General features: G+C 38.5%; 1 protein-coding gene across 1 annotated transcript in view; it reads right to left on the bottom strand.

Moving 5' to 3' along the window:
* FBXO3 (F-box protein 3) overlaps positions 1–23,442 on the bottom strand; it is a 32,429-nt gene extending 8,987 nt beyond the window's left edge. Inside the window, exons 1-8 of the mRNA XM_007181046.2 lie at positions 23,313–23,442; positions 18,524–18,613; positions 16,422–16,585; positions 7,839–7,953; positions 6,101–6,305; positions 4,461–4,506; positions 1,519–1,603; positions 552–674 (exon numbers count right to left, since the gene is read on the bottom strand). Coding sequence (XP_007181108.1) covers positions 552–674; positions 1,519–1,603; positions 4,461–4,506; positions 6,101–6,305; positions 7,839–7,953; positions 16,422–16,585; positions 18,524–18,613; positions 23,313–23,416 — 932 coding nt within the window. The 5' untranslated portion in view covers positions 23,417–23,442. The remainder of the gene's footprint in view (positions 1–551; positions 675–1,518; positions 1,604–4,460; positions 4,507–6,100; positions 6,306–7,838; positions 7,954–16,421; positions 16,586–18,523; positions 18,614–23,312) is intronic.
* Between the last annotated feature and the right edge of the window lie 2,148 nt (positions 23,443–25,590).

The following is a 25,590-nucleotide window of genomic DNA, read 5'->3' as shown; positions in this document are numbered from 1 at the left end:
AAGTATTTAAAAATACATCTGAAAACAAAGCATTCTTAATCCCTTAGGGCAATGAGTTATCTTTACCTCACAGTACAGAGTACTTCTAATTAAAGTGTATTTAATATTTGTTTTTTATTTAACCAAATCCAGGGCTTGCTCAGCACTATGTCTAATATACAGGCTGTACGCAATAAATATTTATTACACTTTTAATTAAATATAGACAGGCAAGATAAAATTGAAATGCATGGTTTTATCTTGGGCAATTTCATAGCTTCAGAACGCATTATAACTCTAATACTGACCTTTCATGATGATTACAGCTTAGTGGTCCACCTCTCAAAGTACCTGGCACAATACTTATATTTGAAGAAATAACTTAAAGGTTGATGCAAACTCAAGGTGCTTTACAAACACTATATTGTAGAAAATTTGTTTGTTATCCACCTACCTCCACACTTTAGCAAGAAGCTGCCTTTCAGAATGTGTTTTTATATCACGTCAAATGGGGTGATAACAACACATCCATAAGATACATCCCAAAAGGTGACCCCATTTAAAATTCTCACCTGATTCGGTATGTGAAGAAATAGTGGGGTGGATGTACAGAGCTAAGTTCTGGCAGAAACGATGTGGAAACTGAAACTGTAATATCCCCAGTCGTTGCTACACACTCTGCATCATGAACATATCTAGGTAATTTAAAAAAATTAAGTATTTTTTAATCAACAAACGTCAATTCTGTAAGATAAAAGATTTAAAGACACAATGCAAAATAGTTTACATTTTACTTTACGATAAAAACAAATTTAAATCATATTTGGCACCTTAAAGGTATAGTTATTAAGCTTAAAAGAACAAACAATCTAGAAAACCTTGAAGACTCTGAATCAATAATGATAGCAGTCAAGGTTCAACAACCAGTGGTTCAAATAATGGATCAGTAACTAACTTGGAAACTAAAAAGAGCTTATCTCAGTCTTCAGAGCTAAGGAAACTTTTGGAATGTCTGAAAACCCAGCTATGCCCTATACACAGTGACTCTGACAATAAAAATGTGTTAGTATTGTTATTCTAGAGGCCTCTAATGTGTAATTAATGTATCATTTCTGCCAACTGGGCTACTGTGAACCAACCTCTAATTCCATCTATAATACCTGAATGTTCCATTTAGAGATAATGACTAATATTTTCCAGAAGCTAATAGTTACTGACTTGCTATTCACAGTAAATCTGTTATTGGCAACAGCCTCCCCCTCCACCGCCAAAAAAAAAAAAAAAAAAAAACTATGTAACTACTATAAAGCCACAGCTTCTAAATCAAAATCAGTTTTTTCTCTTGATTCTTCCAGATGAAAAAAATACTGGCTGTTCAACTGTTTGGATGTTTTGGCTTTAAAGTGAGAATAAAATAGTGAGATTTAAGATGAGAGGTTCTGTTATTAACCCTCGTGGGAAACTTCAACTCATGATCTGTAACTGATGTTTTTTTCTGATTTATAATCATTCCACTCCAAAAAGCCCCAAGTGAAATACCTGAAAATTTGGTCTCTGATGATAGGGAAGCCACCTGATACAACATTGTTGACGTAAGAAGTAAACCAGTCAGTAAAAGTAGCACCTGTAAAAAAGGAAGGGGAAAAAAAAGAGAAAAGGACAAATAGTTTTTTAAAATTTATACAGGAAACAAGGGAAAAAACGACAATTTCTCTATGCCTAATAGTGATATCTAGTGATATCAAAACTAGAAACATTTATATATACCATTCTACTAATCCTTTATAAGGTAAATTTCTATCCTCACTTCTATCAATCTTATTCCAAACTACCTTGCTAGGGAATCCTCCGACTACCTTCAAACTACTTTTTACACTTAAAATGAAATAGTTGACTTTTAAACTTTAATTTGTTCTGGTACAAGAATGAAAAGCCTTCTGTCTATAATTTCTGGAACATATAGAACAAAGGAGATATAGCTATGTCTAGGAAGAAACTACAGAAAAAGTATCAGCACCTATCCTCAGATGATCAGGGTACATCCCTGGTCCAGGCACATCCTGACTCATGCACAGAATTCTGGCAGAAGCCAGGCTCAGTCTGGACATCTAATAGGGGTATAGCACTGTGGAGTTCTGGGCATCAGGCCAATCCCAAAGTAGCCCAGTTGCGTTACTACAGATTCAAATGTACAGCGGTCCTCCATATTCTCAGTGACCAGCTCAAAGCAGAGAAGAATGACTGGGATAGTCCAGTCCAGACCATATATCCGTGACCTAGTGATTGGATCAATAACAAGTATTTACATGAATTATGTTGCCTCTTGTAGGTAATACAACATAACTTTCTCAGACCCCCATCATTTACTGTTAATACAGCTCAGTGCCTAGCACATACTAGTCCCTTAATCAATGTTGTTCAATGAATTTCTTCATAATCTTGTTTCTATTAACCCAGTTCCTGCACTCTGCCACACTGAAAGTCAGATGCTAAATTTATAGTATGTATTTACTTATAATTCTATTTAGGGAATGATTGAAGATACAATTTAAGCTTGAGTCTGAGAATATACAGCTTTAAAATTTTAAAGGTATCAACTGACAGAAGGTAAACTACAATAGTTTACTCTTTTTTCAATGTCTATTAATGGCCCACTCTGACCCTTTATTTATTAAATGCAACTTTATTCAAATGATCACTGATCATCTTCTATCCACTTTGAGCTAGATATTAAGGGGCCACATGAATGTTTTTAAAATTCATAGAAGGTACAATTTTCTGTTTTGAGAACTAGCAGTTTCCCTGCAGAGTTTAAAAAATCATTTTGTAAGTTTTATGAACTAAAATGTTATATAAGAAAAAAGAAATTTCTTATGATTTACATTAAAAAAGAAATTGGCATGGTGTATTTTAATGTGCCTTAATTTATTACAACACATACCAAAGTGTGTTCTTTAAAATAAGGATAAAATTTTCCATGCAGCCTTCACCACTAAACTTATCTGCACATAGATTCCAGTTTTCTTAAATATGTATTAATAATGCACTGAATATCAGGAGATTCCATCTTATGTTTTACCAAAAATTCCAAGAAAGTCAAACTTACCTGAATTAAGATGTAATTTATATGTTCTATAGTAGTTTACCTTTTAAAGTAAGCCCATATCTTACAGTTCCTTTGAGAGTATTGGGGTTTTATCAAGGCAGTGTAAAGGCAGATCAGATGCTTTCTCATCTTTCCTCCCAGCACTAACTTCCCACCTCATTTCTTCCAGTGCATCTCAAATCTTTTGCTTTACCCTCTCATTCTAGGAGAAACCCCAACTCCCAGAAGAGTATTCTCAGACCTTAGTACTCTGCTGTAGTGGTGGGGTCTTCCACACCATGTCAGACCAGCACCAAACTAAGACTAAGAAACTCACAGCGCCTAGCCGGCAGCTTACCTTAGAGCTCAGGCAGCCTTTAGTTTATAAACCGAGCAGCTCCACTGGACTAGAGCCAGGACGATCATGTTCTCAGAGTACGTGCCACCCAGAGACGCCAAAGAGGGCAGCGAGCAAGGCCGTAACCCCCAGAGCGTGCTTAACTTAGACACCATAGACCACAGGAATCAGGGTGAGCTGAACGCTAGGAACCAAGCTTAAAAGTGTTTTATAACTGACTGCGTAGGGGTGAGAACTTCTTGATACTGTGAAGTATTTCACAAACCTAGAATATGCCGTAGTTTGAATACACAGAGACTTATACTCTGTTCAAGGTTCCAATTAGGAGATACAATTAAATACAGATGCCTTGGCCTGCAAGATCCTTTTACTATATAATGATGTTTAATATGTTCCAGAAATGCCTTAAAAAGCAGAATGGATAGTCAGGAAGCTTCTCTTTTTCTTCTACGTGAGCAAAATCTAAGCAAAACAAGAATGGATGAACAGCAAAGGGGTGAGCTGCTCTTGAATACAAACTGAATTGTTCTCAAAATCCTATGAGAAATACGCTTTTAAGGCCAAGAAAAACCAGGTGTGCCAAGCAGTTTATAAGGCCCAGTTTATACTGGTCTCTGAAGACTGCTGGTCTGAGGTCTCTGGTGTGACTTATCAGTATTTTACTATAGCACTGGCACCAGAAGAGAAAAAGTATAGTTATTTTATGTATCTATATCTCTAATTATGTATTAATATGATCGATGGAAAATGCATGTGTGTGTAAGGGAACTATATACACATTCCTAGCAGTTCTATACATTTCACTGTCCTACAGCAAAATCCTAAGAGCACAAGGTTGTATATGGCATGGCTTTCTTCCAAATGGAAACCCAAGTCAAATAAAGTACAAGGGCTATTCTAACGAGAACCTAGTTATAGTACTTTATGAACGAGCAAGCTTTAAGAAATACAAATATAAAATTGCCAGTTGATCAAGTAACAGTAACGTTTTTACCAACTTAATTTTTTTTGACCAGAAAGAAGAGACTTTTCTCTTACCTATGATAAACATGTCAATAGCAGCTGGATTCCGAGCCATTTGGTCCTAGGTGAGAAAAAGAATATTGCAATCAAGGAAAATACATTGTACTTAATTCCCCATTGTTCACTATCTGTATCCTTCCCTGGGGACAAGACAAAACAGATAAAAATAACTTAAGTGCTCTAACCAATACTCAGACATTCCTCACTTCTCAGTTTCTGCTCTTATGATTTCTATATTTAGGCTCTTCCTATTAGTTACAATGAACTAATAAATTATCCTTCAAGAAAACAATTAGGACATTAAAACCGTGATAAGACACATGGCCTATGAACCCAGAAGACAGGGTTTTGAATTCAGTCAAGGGACCTGAACAGTTCTAGATTAGTCTCTTCTCTCAGTAAATGGAGAGACCAAGTCATCATCCTACAACCTTACAGAGCTATCAAGTCAAAAATGAGATAAAAGATGTGAAAATGCTTAGAAAAAAATTAAAAGCTATGCAAGCTCTTTAAATAATTTAAATGTTATATGGAGTCACATGTCTCAGATAACTATGAAATTTTTTTTTTTTAATAAATTTATTTATTTATTTATTTTTGGTCGCATTGGGTCTTTGTTGCCGCACACGGGCTTTCTCTACTTGTGGCGAGCAGGGGCTACTCTTTGTTGCGGTGCACAGGCTTCTCATTGTGGTGGCTTCTCTTGTTGTGGAGCACAGGCTCTAGGCGCGCAGGCTTCAGTAGTTGTGGCACGTGGGCTCAGCAGTTGTGGCTCACGGGCTCTAGAGCGTGGGCTCAGTAGTTGTGGCGCATGGGCTTAGCTGCTCCGCGGCATGTGGGATCTTCCCGGACCAGGGCTCAAACCCGTGTCTCCTGCATTGGCAGGCGGATTCTTAACCACTGTGCCACCAGGGAAGTCCCTGAAAAATATTTTCTATTTAAGTTCACATCTAGGCAAAAATGAAAGCAGAAGGTCTGCAACTGAGGAATGACTGAGAATTGAAGAAATAAGAATGAAACCAAATGCTATATTTTCTGTGCTTACATTAAAATCATAACAAAAACCTCTTAAAAAAGATCTACATTTTTCAACAACTCAAATACCTACTGAAGAAAGAGTTTAGAAAGTTTCTATTGCACTCAGAACTTGAATCCAAAACGAATGATGATGGATGATGTCCAAAAGCTAAAGTTAGAAATTTATATTACAATTAATCACTTCAACAAAAAGCTCATTCACTTTTTTGTTTTTATAACAGCTTTATTGGAGTATAATTGCTTTACAATGGTGTGTTTCTGCTGTATAACAAAGGGAATCAGCTATACGTATACATATATCCCCATATCCCCTCCCTCTTGCGTCTCTCATTAGTTTTTTTTTTTCTCATTAGTTTTTCTTAAACTTAAAATGTCCTAATACAAATCACAGCTTCCCTCCGTACGCACAATAGCTTGCATTGTTTGTCCATTGGTGAAATTTTCTTTTAGCATTCCATGCCATTATATCAGACTATTAGCCCTCTAGTTAGATCCGTCTATAATCAAATTGCATAATGCTCTATACCCATTCTACAACCCTGAAAATTCCTAATGCACATTTTATTCACCCATCAGAACACATCTTAAAGCCACATTTAAACACGCTTCCTACTTACTGGACATTGGTAGAAGACTTCATTTTTGTTTCGGCCCTCCGCAGCTTCCACTGCTATGTACTGACTCAAACCAGTATGTATGCAAAAAGTTAAAGGCAGACAGTATTTCAGTCCCTGTCTCTGCTGGAAGCCTCCAGCAGCCGTGTCGACGTCTAGCAAATCCTCAGAACGATAGTGATTAGACAGCGCCATGCTTCCCAACAACCTGAGAATATAGACTCAAAAATTCAGTCAACTGCAATCTTTTTGATGAATAATAATTTCACACTGACAACTTTATAAGAACGATTAACATGTCAATTCTAAACCAGGAATACCCCAAGCACTACAATTTCTGCATATATTAAATTCAAACTCTTGAGTGGCAAGATTCTGATTTAAATTAAAAGCCTAAATGTCTAAACTGTCTAAATGCCAACCTTTTAAAAAGAAAAATAGTTTTATTGCTTTCAAAAATCTATCTTGCCATAATTTGCCAGTGTTTTGCTATATATGTATGTATGACTAATTTAATGTTTAATGTTCTCTCTGATACCTTTATCTTGATACAACCTTTAGCTTACACTATCCTACCAGGCAGTATAAATGGAAATCAGCTTAATCCTTGTCCAAATTTTCATAAACTTGGGATGTATGGGGTCTAAACTCATACGTATGAGAACAACACAGGTGTCGGTCCTTGATGAGAGTCTCATCCTAAGTCTCACTGTTTGGGCTGTGGGTAGATAAAAATCCCTGTGTTGAAATCATGATCTGTTTGTCATGTCAATTCTGAGCAACTCTTAGTATAGTTCTCTCCTGTTGGTTCTTGAAATATGACAATTTTTCCATTTTGTCAAGTTTCAGTTTGACAGGAAAACAGAATAGAAAAAAAACCCAGTGATTTAGGCTTATCTAGTCCTAACTGCCCAATATTTGACTTCTGAATACCACCTTGTAACCTCAGTATGATCACCTCCTAGATTCCCTGTACTCACTCAACTCTGATCTGAAATGGTAACAGAGCCTCATATGGTTCTTCACACAGAAAGAGATACCAAGTTCTAATACGAACAACGCAAAGTTCTACCTAAATTCCTATCAGTATGTCACAAGTGCAATGTCTCTGAAATACCTTAATTTCATGAGGGAACAAAGAGAGTAGAACCATTCGAAGCATATAGCTTTAAAAACTGTGAGTAAATTTGAGAGCTACTGCATGGTCTGCTTTTACCAAAAGGTTCCACAGTGAATACTTCCTATCGTTTAGAAGTAAGTTTAAAATAGGCCATTCAATTATAGACTATGCTTGAATAGGATAAAACTAATATTTTCTTTAGTTAAGTGTATGTAGCTCTGAACAAATTACTTTTAACATGTATGATTCATAGAACTTATATCAAGCTCTCTAAAGTACTTTACTTGGCCTGTAACAGGATAAACACTTCAAGGATTCCGAACAGGTTTAGTTAAATTTTAGTTAAATTATACCCACACACACATCTCCTCTCCTGTCCTGTAGGCCCACCCCAACCATCTTAACTGTAAAGATGTGTTGATAGAAACCATGTTTTTGAGACATTATCTATTTTGGTAAAATCAAAGTCAGGCTATAGATTTTGTCTTATGGATTGTTATAAGGAACAAGAGGAAATTCTTATACTTTTTAATCTGTTAAGAGTAACTACAAATACAATTTGTTTACATTCTAGAAAATAACTTGTATCATTAAAAATAACTCAAACAGTGAACATCTCACCCAGGAACCACTAACTTCTGCCCATTGTGGATACGATATGAACATCGATAATCATCAGGAAGCTTGCAGCCAATCTGAGCTTCCACAGCATCTAGGTCTTCCTCTCGAGCACCCTCTGCAGATGCACAAAAAAGCAAATTATCAAGAAACCATAAGCCTTAAATCTAAGAAGAAATGCAATCTATCTGCTAGCCAGTGATACAATCTTAGAGCAAATGAATTCTGTCCAAAATGTACTTGCTGAAATACAGGGAAATGAATTGAAAATTCAGAGAAACATTATATCACTTTAGATTAGCTCTGATGTTTGAAGCACTGAGGAAGCAAATTTCTCAGTTTCCTCTCCATGGGGAAAACACTGGCACTAAGCAAAATATGGAATGGCAGGCACCAGTGAAACTAATCCACAATAGTTTTTTCACAGTACAATACAAAACTTTAGAGCATATCTTATTTTTCTTAATCTAATATACTCAAATTTCTCTATTTAAAGAACTCTCCAGAAGTTCTCTAAATGGATGTTGTTCAAGAGTCTTAACCTAGTCTCTTAATGGGAAATATAGGACATAGGTGTAGGTTCATGCTGTGAGGAGGCCATTACCTTGAATTTGATTTTCATGTTTATAAGCTTGCCATATATTCTAGCTTTAAAAAGCAGTAATTACAAATACTAAGAGAAGATATTCACTCCCAGCAATGGCCCACCAGGTTGTTGGACCAAACGTTTTGCTGAGAACTAGAAAAAACTGAACAACAGAAAATTGGTTTCAAGGCTTTTGGAAAACCTCAAAGACAGTGAGGACTGGCAGGCTTGGGGTGGGGGGAGGTTGGTCCAGAAGAACAGGGAAACTGAGAGTTTAGCCAGGGCTTTGGAGCCACCTTGTCTTTGAGGCAATTGCCACTTCTGAAAGCAAACATGAGGCTGAGAGGCCAAGAAGCTGAGCAAAGCTTTCAGCAGTACCACAGGGTTGAGAGAATTTTCCAAAATTGATGAAAACATCAAACCATAGATTTAAGAAGCACTATAAACCCCATGGAGAATAATTACAAAGAAAATCATTATCTAGACACATTACTGGAAAACTGCTGAAAATCAAAGACAAAGAGAAATCTTAAAAGCAGCCAGAGAAGGGGAAAAGCCACAGTCATCTTCAGAAGAACAACAATAAGACAGCTTCTTAACAGAACAATAGAAGCTGGAAGAATGGTATCTTCAAGTGCTGACTAGAATTCTATATCCAGTGAATATATACTTCAAATGTGAAGATGAAATAAATATATTTTTCAACAACAAAAAAAAATCTGAAAATATTCAGCAATAGCATTCCCTCGTTAAAAACAAAACAAAACAAAACAAAACAAAAAGGAATTCTTCAGGCAGAAGAAAAATTATCCCAGATGGAAGCATGAAGATTCAGGAAGAAATAAAGTGCAACCAGAAAAGGTAAATATGCAGGTAAATCTAAAATAATACTGAACATGTAAAATAATAATAATGTTTTCAAGGATATAAAATATGTTGAAAACTAAAATCACAAAACTATAATACAAAAGACAGGAGGGAGGTAATTGAAATTAAAGTATTCTAAGGTTCTTTCATTGTTCAGGAAGTGGTAAAAATACTAATTTACAATAGACTTTAAGTCAGAGATACATGTTTTAATCTCTAGGCTAATCACTAAAGAAAAAGTTAGATAAATAAGAAAGGAAAGGGAGTATGGAATAAAAGATAATTAAGAAGAACGCAAAAAAGGAATACCTGCTCAGGTGGCACCAATATAAAATAGAAACATGGTATATTTACAGTCAAATGTATTAGTAATTACATTAAATATAAACAAACTAAATAATCTAATTAAAAGACAGACTAACAGACCAGATGAAAAACAAAACACAATCATATACAAGAGGCACATCGTAAAGATGTAGATACAGAAAAGAAAGCTAAAATAGCTCTACTAAAATCATACAAAATAGACTTTAAGGCAAATAGCATTATTCGAGGTAGTGGAGGACTTTTTGTAATGGCAAAAAGGTTAAATTCACTACACAGGTATTATAAGTTTAATTTTGTGCATCTAATAACACAGCTTCAAAATATGTTTTTTTAAAGGACAGAATTAAAATGGAAAAAATATATATCTGTAATCATAATGGGTGTATTAGTTTTCTACTGCCACAATATTAGCTGCTTAAAATAACACTCATTTATTATTTCACAGTGTCTGTAGGTCAGAATTCTGGGCATGACTGAATTGGATCTTCTGCTCAGGTCCCACAAGGCTGAAATCATGGTGTTAACTGGGGCTGCTAGTGCACCTTATGCATCTTTTGCTTGGGGTTCTCTTCCAAACTCACTGGTTGTTGGCAGAACTCAGTTCTTTGCAGTTGCAGGATTGAGGCTGTCTACTCTTAGAAGCCACCTGCCATTCCTTATCACCTGACCCTCTCCACAACATGCCAGTTTGCTTATTCATGACCTGTAGGAGACACACCCAGGCTTTGAATCTCTCTGACTTCTGGAAGGGCCCAGTTCCTGTTAAGGGCTCACCTGATTGGGTCAGGCCTGCTCAGGATAATTTCCTTTTTGATTAATGATTATTTCAAATGCAACTAATTTGGGACCTTCATTACATCTGTAAAACCCTTTTGTCATCTAATATGACCTAATCACAAGACAGAAATCAATTATATCCATTGTACAACTCACACTCAAGGGGAAGCTATCATTATACCAGGCACGTACCACAGTGGGTGAGAATCTTGGGACCTATCTCAGAACTCTGCCTACCACAGTGAGAAATTTTAACATACCTCTCTCAGTAACTAACAGAACAAGGAGCCCAAAAACCTCATTAAGAGTACAGAAGATTTGAACAAGATCAACAGTTTTTGCCTAATCATATACATAGTACTAAATGGCAAGAATGGCAGAATATACATTCTTTTTAAGTATACATGGAACATTTGCCAAGATAAATTATATGCTGGACCACAGAACAAATCACAATAAATTTCAAATGACTGAACTCATATAGAGTATATTCTCTGATCATAGTGGAATTAAAATATAAATTACATTAAAAAGATTACTAAAAAAGCCCCCAATATTTAGAAATCAAGCAATACATTTCTGTATAATCCATGGGTCAAAGAAGAAATCACAAAATATTTTGAACTGCATGTTAATGAGAATACAGCATAGTAAAACTTGTGGGATGAAGTTAAAGCTATGTTTAAAGGGAAATTTATACCCCTAAATGCGTTTGAAGAAAACAAGGAAGGCTGAAAAATCTATGATCTAAGTAATAATCTCAAGTCAGGAGAAAAGTGACAGTAAACTCAAAGAGAAGTAATCAGAGAAATTAATGAAATAAGAAATAAGATATTAACATAGAGAGGATTGACAAAGGTAAAAGCCAGTTCTCTGAAAAGACTAATAAAACTGATTAGCCCCTACCTAGCAAAACTGATCCAGAATAACAGAGAGAAAGCACAAATAATATAAGAAATGGAAAGGTGAAATCACTAGAGAGCCAACAAGCATTACAAAGAGGATAATTATGAAAAACTTTATGACAATAAATTAGAAAATGTAGATGAAGTAGACAATTTCCCAGAAAAACACAACTTATCAAAATTGACATGAGACTAAGTAGAAAATCTGAGTAGTCCTAAATCTGATAAAGAAATTGAATCCTTAATTTAAAACCTTCCCACAATGAAAACTCCAGGATTGAATGCCTTCACTGGTATATTCTACTAATCATTTAAACAAGAAATAAGACCAAGCTTACATAAACTCTTCCAGGGAACAGAAAAAGAGGCAACACTTCCCGACTCGTTTACAAGGCCAGCATCATCTTGATACCAAAACCTGACAAGAACATTGCAAGAAAGGAAAATTACAGGCCAAACTCTCTCATGAGCATAGATGTAAAACCCCCAAATACTAGCAAATCAAATCCAACAATACATAAAAAAGATAATACATTCCAAGCAAAGTAAGTTTATTCCAAGAATGCAAAATTGGTTTAACATTCAGAAAATCAATCAATGTAATTCAGAGCATTAACAGAAGGAAGTAGAAAAATCATATGATAATGACAAGGCTGGAAAGGCATTTGATAAAACTCAATTATCTGTTTAAAACACAGAAACAAAAAACCCTTTTCCCAAACTAGGATCAGAAGGGACTTTCTTCAACATGCTGAAGAGTGTCTACTAAAAATCTACAGCAAACATCATCTTTAAAGGAGAAATGTTGAAAGCTTTCCCTCTGCAGTCAGAAAGATAAGGATACTCACTATTATCATTTCTATCCAACACTGCACTGAAGGTTCTAGCCAGTCCAATAAAGCAAGAAAAATAAAGAAATGACATATAGGGATTGGAAAGCTAGAGATAAAACTATCATTCTACATACTTAAAGAAATGCAAATTAAAATCACCACTACACACCCACTAGAAGGGCTAAAATAAAAAGAATGACAACATTAAAGTCCTAGTAGGAATGTAAAGTGGTAAAACCACTTTGGAAAATTAACAGTATCTTCTGAAGTTTAATACAAGCACACTATACAACCCAGCAAACGCAATCCTATATATTTACCTGATAGAAATATGTTCATATGTACATCAAAAATGATTTACAGCATTATTTGTAATAGTCAAAGACTAGAAACAACCCAAATATCCAACAACAGTAGAATGAATGTATAAATTGTGGTCTAATCATATAATGTAGTATTTATACTGTAACAAAAATGAACAAAATATTGTTACACACAACACTGCTGAATCTCACAAAATGAAACAGAAATAATTCACGCAAAAAACATACTTAATCATGCCAATTATATAAAGTTCAAAAAGAGAGAAAACTACTCAGTGGCATTAGCAATCAGGATAGTGGTTACCCCTGAGAAAGACGGAGGGTTCTAGGTACACATAATTATTCTACTTCTTGACCTGATGGGTGTTACAATGGGCACGTTCACCTTGTGACAATTCACTGAGTTGTACACTTATGATCTGTGCACATTTCTATAGGTTGGTTAACATCACTAGTGATAGGCTGTGGATATCACACACCCCCAGCTATGTGATGAGAGAGACACCTCACCTCGCTGGTAACCTGAAAACACATTACTCCAGTCTAATCATGAGTAATACTTTAGACAAAGTCAGTTTGAGGGACATTCTGCAAAATACCTGACCAGTACTCCTTCAAACTGTCAACGGTGTGAAAGACAAAGAAAGACTGGGAAGTGTCCACAGACCAGAGGACACTAAGGAGACATGACAGCTAAATGCAATGTAGTATTCTGGATTGGATGCAGGAATTGAAAAAGGATTCCACTGATGGAAAATCTGGTGAATTCTGAATAAAGTCTAGAATTTAGTTAGTAGTAATGTGCCAGTGAAGACTTTAGTTTGACAAATGTCCCATGGGTTGGTACGTTAGGGGAAACTGAAACTGGGTGAGGGGTGTACAGAAATTCTCTGTACTATCTTTGCAACTGCCTTGTAATCTAAAATTACTACAAAATGAAAAGTTTATTTTTTAAAAAGTTCAATACAAAAGAAAACAAGCTGAATAGCTGCCTGAACCAGAAGGTGAATGAGAAAAAAAACACTAATATTTATATAGTTAGTGCTACATGTTGGACATTTAACATGTAACATTAAGAAACCAAGAATTTCTTGAAAAGAGAGCAAGGCAGAAAAAAAAGTAAAATAACAAGAAGCAAACATGGCAAAAGACAAATATAAGGAAATACGTTTAGAGGGGCATCCTACTATAATAGAATTTGGGAGCCAGACAGACCAGGGTCAAATCTCAGCTCTACCAATTACAGCTGGCTTTCTGTATCCGGATGTGGAACTCAAGGATACAAAGGGTCAACTATGGGACTTGAGCATCTGCATATTTCAATATCCTCAGCAGGTCTTGAAACCAATCCCTGGTGGATACCAAGGAATGACTACACTGACTGTGATCTCTGGCAAGTTATTTCATCTCTTTAATCCAGTTTCCTCATCTGCAAAACAGAAGATAATACCACCTACCGGAGAGAATTACAGTGAGGATTAAATAAGCTTCATGTGCTTAATAAAGTGCTTTCCTGGCATACAATAAGTGTTTATGTACTTCCCTTGCCCCTAGCCTATCTGTATGAGGAAGCAGTGAAAAGATTACTAGGAGCCAAGAAACCTAGATTAGAGTTCTATCTCTGTTACTCACTAGCTATGGGACCCTGAATAAGTCACCTAAACTCTCTGAGCCTGTTCCTTCACCTGTAAAATGAAAGGGCTGGTATAAATCAGGGATCCACAAACTACAGCCTGCAGGCCAAATTCTGGCCTGCGGCCTATCTCCATAAATAAAGTTTTCTTGGAACATGGCCACACCCATTTGTTGTTGTATTGTCTATGGCTGCTTTCCCACAATAGCAGAGTTAAATAGTTGTGACAGAGGCAATCTGTCCCTCAAAGCCTAAAATATTTACTATCTGGTCATTTAAAGAAAAAGTTTGCTCATCCCTGGTCTAAATGATCTCTAAAAGTCCCTTCTGACTCTAAAATTTTAAGCCAATACTTAAGGTTAATATGAAATTCAAAGATATGTGATATATACCATGAGATAGATTGGTAGAATGTACATCAATATAGTATAATTTCAAGATACTTAATAAAAATTTTCCCAAACCCAGTGCCTATTTGCTTTCCAAGTTTCCTTCCTATCTGTGATCTCTATACCCTTGAAACTGAGTCAGGGACTATGGCCTCTGAGATGAGCAGCTAGTTTCCTGATTCAGTCCTAAAACTTATAGGTCTACATTAATAGAATCCCCAGCTTTCTAGATATCAGAGCCTTTGTCCTATTCCAATTCACGGCAAAGACCCCAGAGAACTGGCGCCTGGGAGTAAAACAGGGGCTGACAAGGAATTCTCTGACAACCTCACCTTCAACCATTAAGTACAAAACAGTGAGCAGGGAGCCTGAGAATACCAATCGAGTGTCCCCTCAAAAAATTAAAAAATAAAAAAAATAAAGAAAAAGGAAAAAGGAAGAAGCTGCTATGTATCCTTAGTTTCTTCCTTTCCTGGTAGCTCTGTGCCTCAAAGGAGAACCATGTCTATATTCCCGTATTCCAAATATTCTAATATTAGACTAGCTCTTTAAGACTCCTAAGACATTCTAAACAAAATAGGATAGGTCTTCTCTCCCTTCAACAGCTGGTAAGACCACATCTCTGGAGTCAGCCCTATATTCAAATCCTGGCTCTGCTCTCCTTTGTGATGGCAAACAACTTACTTAGCCTTTTATGCCTCAGGTAGCTCACCTATAAAATGAGAATAGTAATTACCTACCTCATAGGATTTTGGCAACTTAAATGGAATAATATACAGTACTTAGCTTAGTACCTAGCTTTGTGTTTAATAAATAACAGCTATTGCAAACCCTTACATATTTTACTTATCATTACCAAATACCTATTTTCTGAATTATTTTCCTCTTGAAATTATTTAACCCCACACACCAAGTGGATAATATTTTTCTTTTCTTCCAAGGAAAAAAGCTATTAAAAATATGAATCAAGGGTACTTTCTTTCAAAGCTGTACTCTCTCTGCCAAATCATTCTTTCTTCTACCTCCTAGCAATTCAGTTTTAAGTACCTGGTCATGCAATCATGATTTGTATGAAATTCATATTTGCATGGAAACGTACAGCAGAAATATGAAATGTAAAAGGAATGCCGTTTCAAAGGAGTCCTTAGTTCAAAAGGTATACATTTGAGAAGAACTGATCCCAATTTCAGCTTAGAAAAACCAAAACACATATAAAATTCCATTTAGTGGAGAAACTTGAAAAAAACTTGGAGGCTAAAGCAGATAAGTAGCAATATATCTGCAATCCATTTATGTATTTCTTGGGTATAAATTTAAAAATCAAAGTAATGGGAAATAGCTTGTTAATATTTCTTGCCAAAATTGGACAATAATAGTATAGTAGAGAGAGCATAGATTCTGGGGTCAAATAGACCTCAGTTCAAATCTTAGTTTTCGTTATTCTGTAAATGTCAAAATAGGGACGAAAGTTTTCCCTACTCTATTATGCTGCTCCTACATGCTTAAAGACCTGGTCTGTAATATTTGGTCTTTCAAATATTAGATTGTCAAATAAACATTTACTTGTACTAAAAAGAGGGAAGAGGGTTGATACAGCAGGCAATTTTTCAATTAAAAAAAAAAAGTCTTTTAAAAGAAATTACAAGTTATCCTCAAGCAATAACATTACTAGTTTCTTTATGTAAAACAAATGTAAGGATAAAAAGAGTTCAGCTTTCACTTCTAATAATCATGGGGATGCTGAGGTAGGCAAAAATAGGGCAAGCACTAGAACCAGGGTCCTTTTAGCAAATTAGGCTTTCTATGTGCTTGACCAAATGTGAATGGTGAATTACAGATAATGCTGGATTAGCACAGATTAGCACAGATGATAGAAACCCAAAGTTATTTAACTTATTTATACTATGTAACTAAAATGGGGAAGGGAGACCCTGCATTCCCAATACCTTTCAGAGATAAAACCATACGAGGACATCTGGGTTCCAAATATTTCTTGAGATCATCCCAGGCCTTTTTAATAGCAGCATAATGGTCAATATATCTTCCTACATCAGAGTAAGTATCAATGAAGAGGGATTTCCAACACTGGTTCTTCTGTGTTTTCTCTTCCCTAAATAGATTTAAAAAATAAAATTAAAAATCTTTTGAAATGAAATTAGCATATATTTTAGACACTTATACCAACATACTTTTTTGGGAATTTGTGGTTACTTTTGTCTTCATTTTCATTTATTTTAGCTACAAATGAAGACTAGATAACAAAAAGTGACACATACATCAAAAAATTTGACAAGTTACTGCTGGCATGGTGGGATTATGAGTCACTTATTTTCTTACTTTCTACTTATTTTTTTTTCTAAGTTTTCTAATCCTTGATAAGATATAATGTGAATAGTATATGGGATACGAATTTCAACTTACTCCTAAAAACATACCAGTTATACAGTTTTTAAAGATATATTTAATTTTTCTATTTTAGAGAATATTTAGAATCTAATGATACAATAACATTAATCTAGCTTATCTACATTGGATTAGCTAGAGAATCATATAGCATATCAAAGGAATCACACTATTCAACATTCCTATTTGGTACAATTCCACAAACATTTACTGTCTACTTAGCCACTGAGGACATTGAAAGTAAGGCACATTTTTTGCCTTCAAAAATGTATAATCTAATCAGGGAGAAAGAAGGAAGTATAAATTTAAGAGTCAGAAGTGGTACAGGATAAGGCAGCCAGAAAGGGCCTTAAGGTAACATACTAATGAGGTTGACCTTATCCTGTAGGGAATGGAGAGCCACTGAAGAGTTTTAACAGGAGAGTTAAAAGAGCAGAATTGTGGTTGTGGTTTGGGAAGCGTGTACACTAGAGCCACAGAGACGGACTGGAAGGGTTTTGCAGCAGTCTTGGTATGAGATGATGAACTGAGCTAAAACTGTGGTGGCTAGATGAAATGAGAAGAAAGATTCAAGAAATATACAGGGGCTAAAATCAGAAAAGCCTGGTAATTGAATGAATGTAGGGACAGAAGGAGAAAAGAGATCTAGAATGATTCCTGTTTCTGGCTTGGAGGGCGGGATGGATGGTACTGCTATGAAGATATGAATGCAGGAGGCTCAGGTTTAGGGACGAGGAAAAGAACAATTCAGGGTGTTGTATATATGTGCGTGTGTTTTTCGGGGTGGGGGCAGTGGTGGAAGGCAAGTATCTTTTTATTAATCTAAGTAATATACATATATATTATTAAAACCAAAAAGTACTAAAGAACTTAAGATGAAAAACTAGGCAGTCTCCTGTTCTAAGTCCAGCCTCTCAAAGGAATCTTTAGTTATTTCTGGAAGTTATCTCTATAATTCTAAATGTTTATGCCTCTAGTTCTTGGTTTATCAATTTTATATCTATCTACTGATACCCCAAAGTAAAAGATCAGGATACAGCAATACTTAAAATTCCCTCTTCCCCATTCTTCCTCCTCCCAATGTTTGGAGGCTCTGTTATTAATTTTTAGTTCTGTTGAGTAGCTTGCAGCTTTAAATAATATATTTAAACCTCTATTTCTTGCTTCACCAACTTCAGTCACTACCTGACTCCCCTCAACCTAAGAAAAAGATACTAGCAATCCTACCCTCTTTCATCTTTCCCAACTCCCACCTTCTGTCATCTACCCTTTTATTCTATCAAATTTATTAAAATTTACTGAATTCAGTGAACCCTGTGGGTCATCCAGTGGAAAGATCCAGCAGACAGCTGTGCAAAGAAATCTGGAGCTCAGTGGGAATGTTAGGGGTGGACACTCAGGTTTGGGAGTTAGAAGCATACAAGTAGTCTCTACAAAGTGCAACAGTGCATGCAGGAGACTTCACAGAGAGAGAAGAGTAGTGAGCCAAGGGCAGCAGCTTGGAGAACACCTGCATTTACTGGCAGGCACAAGAAAGGCCACCAAAGGAGTTAAAGAGACAAGGGTTAGGGAGGAGAATCAGGATAGACTGGCATTAATGAAAGCCAATGGCCAAATTTCAAGAATACATTTCCCAAATACTCACTCAGATATCAGCCAGTATTTTTTGCAATGTCTTCTCCACAGCGGATCGTGACTTGATAGCTGGCTAAGTCTTCGACTGACATAGCAACAACTGGCAGTAACCAGATTCATGGTTAGTATAAAAGAAAACAAGAAAACAATTTAAAAGTAAGATGAAAATATTCAATGTTAAGTTTTGTTTTATTCCTTTTGCTTTTCTGCCACTATCTACCTTTATAACTGCAAAACAATCTTTTCTAAAACCTGTTTAACATGTTAGCTAGTATAATTACCTTGTGAGTAGTGAAATCTTAACTATTTGAGTTCACAAACCACAAAATGTCTACAATTGTAATTTTCATACGAAAGTCTATAAAACATACAAACCATTGGAGTTAATTTCAAATCAAAGAGTTTTCCTATATCTATTATTGGAGCAGTAATCATTTCTACATATAGAAATGTTATTCAGGTGTAAACAAAGTGCTTTTTCTTTTTAAAATCTGTGACATTTGATACTAAATACACAGGGCTTTTGTTTGTTCTGTTTCTTAACAGAAAGAAATATTACAGCCAAAAACACTTTTTAACTATAGCAACTATTGGAAAGCCCACCTATAAAAGGTGTCAGATTCTCAATTCTGATTCAATATCCATAGTTATTCAAGTTAGTATCAGCTGCTCAAAAATTTGGAATGTTAGAAACAAATAATTTTCTTTTTATACAGAGATTTCTAACACAATAGTGCTTGAATCCTGTAAATCCTACCCTACATAATTAATTTGCAAAAAGAATGAACTTAAGATTTTAAAAAATGCATTTCTATCCTTTCAGAAGAAAAATCACAAGTTATAGAAAGTAGGTATAAAAGATTTCACTTGGGGGCTTCCCTGGTGGCGCAGTGGTTGAGAATCTGCCTGCCAATGCAGGGGACACGGGTTCGAGCCCTGGCCTGGGAGGATCCCACATGCCGCGGAGCAACTGGGCCCGTGAGCCACAACTACTGAACCTGCGCGTCTGGAGCCTGTGCTCCGCAATAAGAGAGGCCCGCGCACCGCGATGAAGAGTGGCCCCCGCTTGCCGCAACTAGAGAAGGCCCTCGCACAGAAACGAAGACCCAACACAGCCAAAAATAAATAAATAAATAAATATTAAAAAAAAAAAAAAAAAGATTTCACTTGGGCAATAGCTAATCAATTAAGGGAATCTTAAATCACATGGGATTTGTCAAGGCCATAAGTGGGGCATGTTAAAAAACAACTGATGGTAAACAGATTAGCCTTTGTTCATTTTTCAGATTTTATACAAACATAATCCTCATCCTTTTCTGCCAAGCTCAGGAGATGCCCAAACTAACATTTGCAAACATAGGAATCCTTCCAGTTTTGTGAATTCAGAGTCCATCACTGTCCCAAGAGTTAACATAAAAGAATCTCTGGAATATGCACCAAAAGTGATTTTTGATGCAAGTCAAGGATGAAAACTACTGTCTTAGAGCTTTTGACTCAGTTGGCATGGGGTGAGATCTGTACCTCAGGCATGTGTATATTTAAAAAGTGCCACATGTAATTCTGATACACAGCGAGAGTCAAACTATGCAGTTTATATTACATAATGATCCCAATGGACTAATTCAATCCAACCCAATCCAGTTCAGCAAATATGTACCATAACCTTCAGAGCTTAGCAATGGGCAGGACACCTGACAAATTTGGGCTATAAACTACAGGAAAGAAGTTGCAGTACACTGGAAACTTTTCTGTGCATAAAATTCTACGGCATTTGTGTCAACTTTCCTGGGCTAAGGGATGCCCAGATAGCTGGTTAAACATTATTTTTTTTTAAATTAATTAATTATTTATTTATTTATTAGCTGCGTTGGGTCTTCGTTGCTGTGTGCGGGCTTTCTCTAGTTGTAATGAGCGGGGGCTACTCTTCTTTGTGGTGCGCAGGCTTCTCATTGCAGTGGCTTCTCTTGTTGCGGAGCACGGGCTCTAGGCACGCGGGCTTCAGTAGTTGTGGCTCGTGGGCTCCAGAGCGCAGGCTCAGTAGCTGTGGCACATGGGCTTAGTTGCTCTGCGGCACGTGGGATCTTCCCGGACCAGGGATCGAACCCGTGTCTCCTGCATTGGCAGGCGGATTCTTAACCACTGAGCCACCAGGGAAGCCCCTAAACATTATTTCTTGATGTGTCTGTGAGATGTTGCCAGAAAAGATTAGCATTTGAATTGGTGGACTAAGTTAGCCAGATGGCCCTCTCCAATGTGGGTTGGCACCTTCCAATCATCGAGGGCCTGAATAGAACAAAAAGGCAGAGGAAGGTTGAATTTGCTCTCTGTCTGACCGCTAAGTTGAGACACTGATCTTCTCCTGCCCTCGGCACTCCTGGTTCTCAGGCCTTCAGACCCAGATTGGGATCTACACCATCAGCTCTCCAGCTCTCAGCCCTTCAAACTATACCACCAGCTTTCTTGGGTCTCCAGCTTGCATTTGGCAGACTGTAGGACTTCTCAGCCTCTATAATTCATGAGCAAATACCTTATAAAAAACCATACACACACAGACACACACAGACACACACACACACACACACACACACACTCTCTCTCTCTCTCTCTCTCTCTCTCTATTGGTTCTGCTTCTCTCAAGAACCCTAATACAGTATTCAACTCAGTTCACTTCCACAAACATTTATGGAGGGATCACTTCTGTTTAAAATGTTGATTTCTACCAAAAGCATTTAAAATAAAATCTGATCTCCTCACCTTGTTTTACAAGGTCCTGCATGATCTCACTAGTCTCTTCTCAAGCCTCTCTGCCTGTGAATCATTCCCTAATTCCTGCAACACCAGTCTTCTAGCTCCTCCAACAGGCTATGCTATTGTCCAATCAGCTTCTGAAAACACCGTTCCTTCTGCCAGGACTGCTCTATGTTATCCGTCATATATGGCAGCTCCTTCCAATTTGAATCAATTCCTTAACAGACCAACTGGTTCACTTCCTTCGTAGCACACAGCAGCTCTTGTAATTACGCACTTATTTGTTTTCCATCTTGCCCGCTAGACTGTAAGCTTATGAGAGGGGCCTTGTCTGTCTTGTTCACTATTGTTTCCCCAACATTTAATAGGCTGGCACACAGCAGGCACTCAAAAAAAGAAAATCTGTTGAATAAATGGTGACTGCAAAGATAAACAAGACAGTCTTCACATTTAAGAAATGCATAATCTATCTGGTATGGTAAATACCTCTCCTTCTGCAGAGAAAGGAGAAAGGTAGAGATTGGACTCAGGAGAGGGGGTCCTTAAAGGAATTCCATCTTGCCAGGTTGAGAAGAAGGGGGTATGGCATTCCAGGCAGGGTCAAGAGTTTAAGCCACAGAACAAAAAAACACAAGTGTGCTGGCAGAGGTCTATTTGGCCAGAGTAGACTATGCCAAATAATAAGGGCCTTAAATGCTCCCAGAAGTTTAAGTTATAATCTGTAAATAACAAGGGGCATTATAGGTTTTTAAGGAGGGTGACAGCCAGACCTGTCTTAGAAAAATCACTCTGGAAGCAATGTGGCCCACAGATCAAAAAGCGTGTGTGTATGTGTTAGATTTCTAAAAGGCTATAGCAACAGAGTATTTCAGATGAAAATAGTTTGCAACTGTAACAGTCTTTTCGAAAGAAAAAGATAAACTTTATTACAAGCCTGAGTAGAGAAAAATTTGTTTTCTAGAAAAATAAAAGTGTTACAGGTACTAATATAGATAGCAGCCAGAAACTGGAATTATCCCTCTGTCACCACTTAGCTAGACCAACCAACAGCTACCAGTAACTTCAAGAAGGCTGTATTTCTAAAAGGATCCCTGACAACACAGGGTACAATCAGCAAACGACTAAAATCCAATGGTTAATCCAAAAAACAAAACAAAACAAAATGAATCTCGCCTACCTATCCTTAAGAGGGCGATTCTGCCTCCTTTGCAAATATATGTGGTGGCACAAGAAAGACCCATGCCACCAGCTGTCAAGGGTGTAAACAGCGCCATTTCTTCCACCATCCCAGACGGTCCCAAGCGCTGAAGGAACTGGGCATTTAACCACCCCTACCAGCAACCGGTGTTTATTTTTGGAACAGATGCCGGTAACTTGGGAAACCCAAAGCATACAGGAGGGAAGATGGTCACCTGTACCGCACCACCGGAAGTCAGTACCAAAACACAAAATCCAACATGCAACCGTGAGAAGGAAGGCTGAAAGCGAAACAATTATCTAGCACAGAAGTCCGAAAGTGAGCCCTGCCAGATATTACATTGCCGCATAAGTCGCACCCAGGGGTCAGGGGGTCGCCTGGCTCCTCTCCGGCGTCCCACCTGCCCACTTTGGCGCCTGACTCTGCAGGCTCCCGGCCCAGGCAGAGAAGAGCGCTCGGCCCGGACAGGGACTTTTCCAAAGCGGCCAGGGCTGCCCTTAGCAGGAAAAGACCACGGGGGCCGGGAGGTGCTGGGCGCTGGGGTCCGCGCGGCGGCAGCGGGGAGCAGTTGGCCCCCCTTCCAACTGGGCCTCGCCAAGGCCTGGGAGAGAGAGCTGTTGTCACTCCTCAGGCCTGGGCCCGGGACGGGAGGAAAACCTCAAGGCGGGGCCCTTTCCGCCCCGGTCTCGCCCCTGCCCCCGGGTGGCTCTGCAGGATCAGGGCGGCCCTGGCGTCACCTCCTGGCTGTCACGGGAGTCCAGGTCCTGTCGGCGAGCCGGGCCTCCGTCCCTCATGCCTTACGCCTCCTCCCCCACCCGTGACCCCACCCCTGCCGTGCGCATCGTCCCATTACTTGATTAGGTCCCGGTAGTCCAGGAAGGATAAGATAAGGAGCAGGGGATCGGTGGGCAGCGATTCTAGGGTCAGGGGCGCCGACTCTGTCTCCACGGCCGCCATCTTGCCTGGCCCAGTGCAGGCCTGGCCCCGCCCCGGCCCCGCCCCCTCCGCCACCGCCCTCTCCATTCCCTAGCTGATCGCACAGGTTTGTTGTGTAACCGACAGGATAGCCCCGCCCACGGGGAGGCCGATGGGCGGCTCCCTGGAAGGCTCCGCCCACCGCCCTGCGGGTCTAGGGCCCGCGCGGTGGCGTCCGTCTGCGTCTCGGGAACCTCTTCAGCCAAGCTGTGCGAGCTCTGCCAGGTGCCCACACGCTCACCCTTAGATCTCCCGGTCTCTCTCCTCCCATTCCGGTCCCTAAACTTGCCCAGCCCGGACCCCTATGAACCTTTATTACTGAATCTGCTTGGGTCACTCCAGCCCCTCATGCGAAATTTTACATCCAGTATCCTCGAAGCGTGCCCCCAAATCTCACAGTAAGTTCTCTCTCTGCCCTTGGCCCCCAAATCCATCGCTTCTCTTCGTTTTCCGACCTAGAAATTCCTCATCTCTCCCTTCAGCTTCCCTCGCCCGGCGTGTCCCTTGCACAGAGCAGCAACCTTTTCCGCTCTGTAGTGGGCAGAGTTGGGAATCAACTAGAGGCTCTTCTTCCAAACTAGGGAAATGGTCGTCGAGGGCATGATTTTAACGCCCTCCCAAGGAAACGGTGCATGGGGTTTGAATCTAACGGTCAGCCGCTCTCAATTCGGTTGTCACGGTTATTTTTCAGCCTATTAGGGCAATGCAAAGCGTATATTAAATGGATTTTTTTTTTTTTTTTGGCCAAGATTTAATCTCGGTGGGTTAAGTACTTCCAGTGTGAAGGGATGGGTTGAGACCCGGCTGGGCTTGATTGAGGCACTTGATGGCCACGCTTCAGCTTAGACAAGATGGTATTAAAATGGGGGTGGGAGACTGTCATGGATTGTGAGCTAAGGAATATATCACTTATCAGATTTCTTCTTTTCCGTTTCTTTCCAAAGGCAATATGGTGTAAGCAGCTGTGGGGAGTCCGGTCAGACTCGAACTTCACACATCTGTTATTTACTAGAAGTGAGATGGTGGACTAGTTAACTATATCTAAGTTCTATGAGCTTGTTTACTCTAAAAACCAACCATTCCCTAAAGTGGTTTATGGATGCTGATGAAGATTTGTGTAAAGTGCCTGGCTAGATAGTCAATAAATGTTAATTTCCCAAGCCTAAGTATACATCCATCACTAAGTTTTCCAAACTCTTCCACATTCTGGAGAAAGTTTTCTCCTAACTATTTGGAAAAGTGGAAATGATTCTACCCCTCCCATCCCACCCACCCCCAACAATAAAACACTCCATTTCCTCAATTCACCATGCCATTAATGCTTTATAATTATGGTTTTGTCTAATTTTATAACCCTTCTCCTCCCCACCCCCACTGTATTAATTACATTTTTTATTTTCTGTGTCTTATGATGTTTTGACATCCTAAAAATCCTGCTGGCTGGGGAGAGACTGCTCCCCTTCCCCCCAGGGCTAGCTAGTTCCTAAAGATAGCAAACAACTTACATGGACACACCTCTCATATGCAAGCCAACCACCCCCTTTATCTAACTGTCACACACCGAGCCACTATTTCCCCTGCCCTAAATTGTCTCAGGGCTAGGTACCAGGCAATGAGAGAACACCTCTATAGCCCAAAGCCCACCATTTATTGTTCAAATTAGCCAATCCCAAACTGTTTACTCTGCCCTGCCCAGTGCAAACTCCAATAAAGGCTCTGGCCTAAATTTGCGTCTTGCTCCTGCTTCTGCCTCCTGACCCAAACCTGATGCTTCCACTGGGAACCATCACAGTGTCATGTGCCCCTTTCTCTAGGGAAATGTAATAAAAATCTTCTTTCAGTGGCATTGATCTTGCCATGTCATCACTCAGTCACCTTCATAAACTAAAATCCCACAGGTAAAATGAGAGCCACCCAGCAAAAACCAAAAACTAAAACAAAACAAAACAAAACAAAACAAAACCCTCTGCTTACATCTCTGTATTTCCAAACTATTTATGCACATATTTAGAGCATTAATTGAACTGGATTCAGGTCAGTTGTTCCCTGTTTGTCTCTCTCACCAGGCTGTAAACTCTGTCTTTTTCATCCTTGTAACCCCAAGGCCTTTCTGCAACAAGTAGAAAGTTTATGTTCAGGTTGAATGGATGAAGACA

This window comes from Balaenoptera acutorostrata, chromosome 9 (genome assembly GCF_949987535.1).
Source record: "Balaenoptera acutorostrata chromosome 9, mBalAcu1.1, whole genome shotgun sequence".
In the NCBI taxonomy this organism is placed as follows: Eukaryota; Metazoa; Chordata; class Mammalia; order Artiodactyla; family Balaenopteridae; genus Balaenoptera; species Balaenoptera acutorostrata.
Note: the sequence above shows the minus strand (reverse complement) of the source record. Positions and strands in the feature narration are given on the sequence as shown.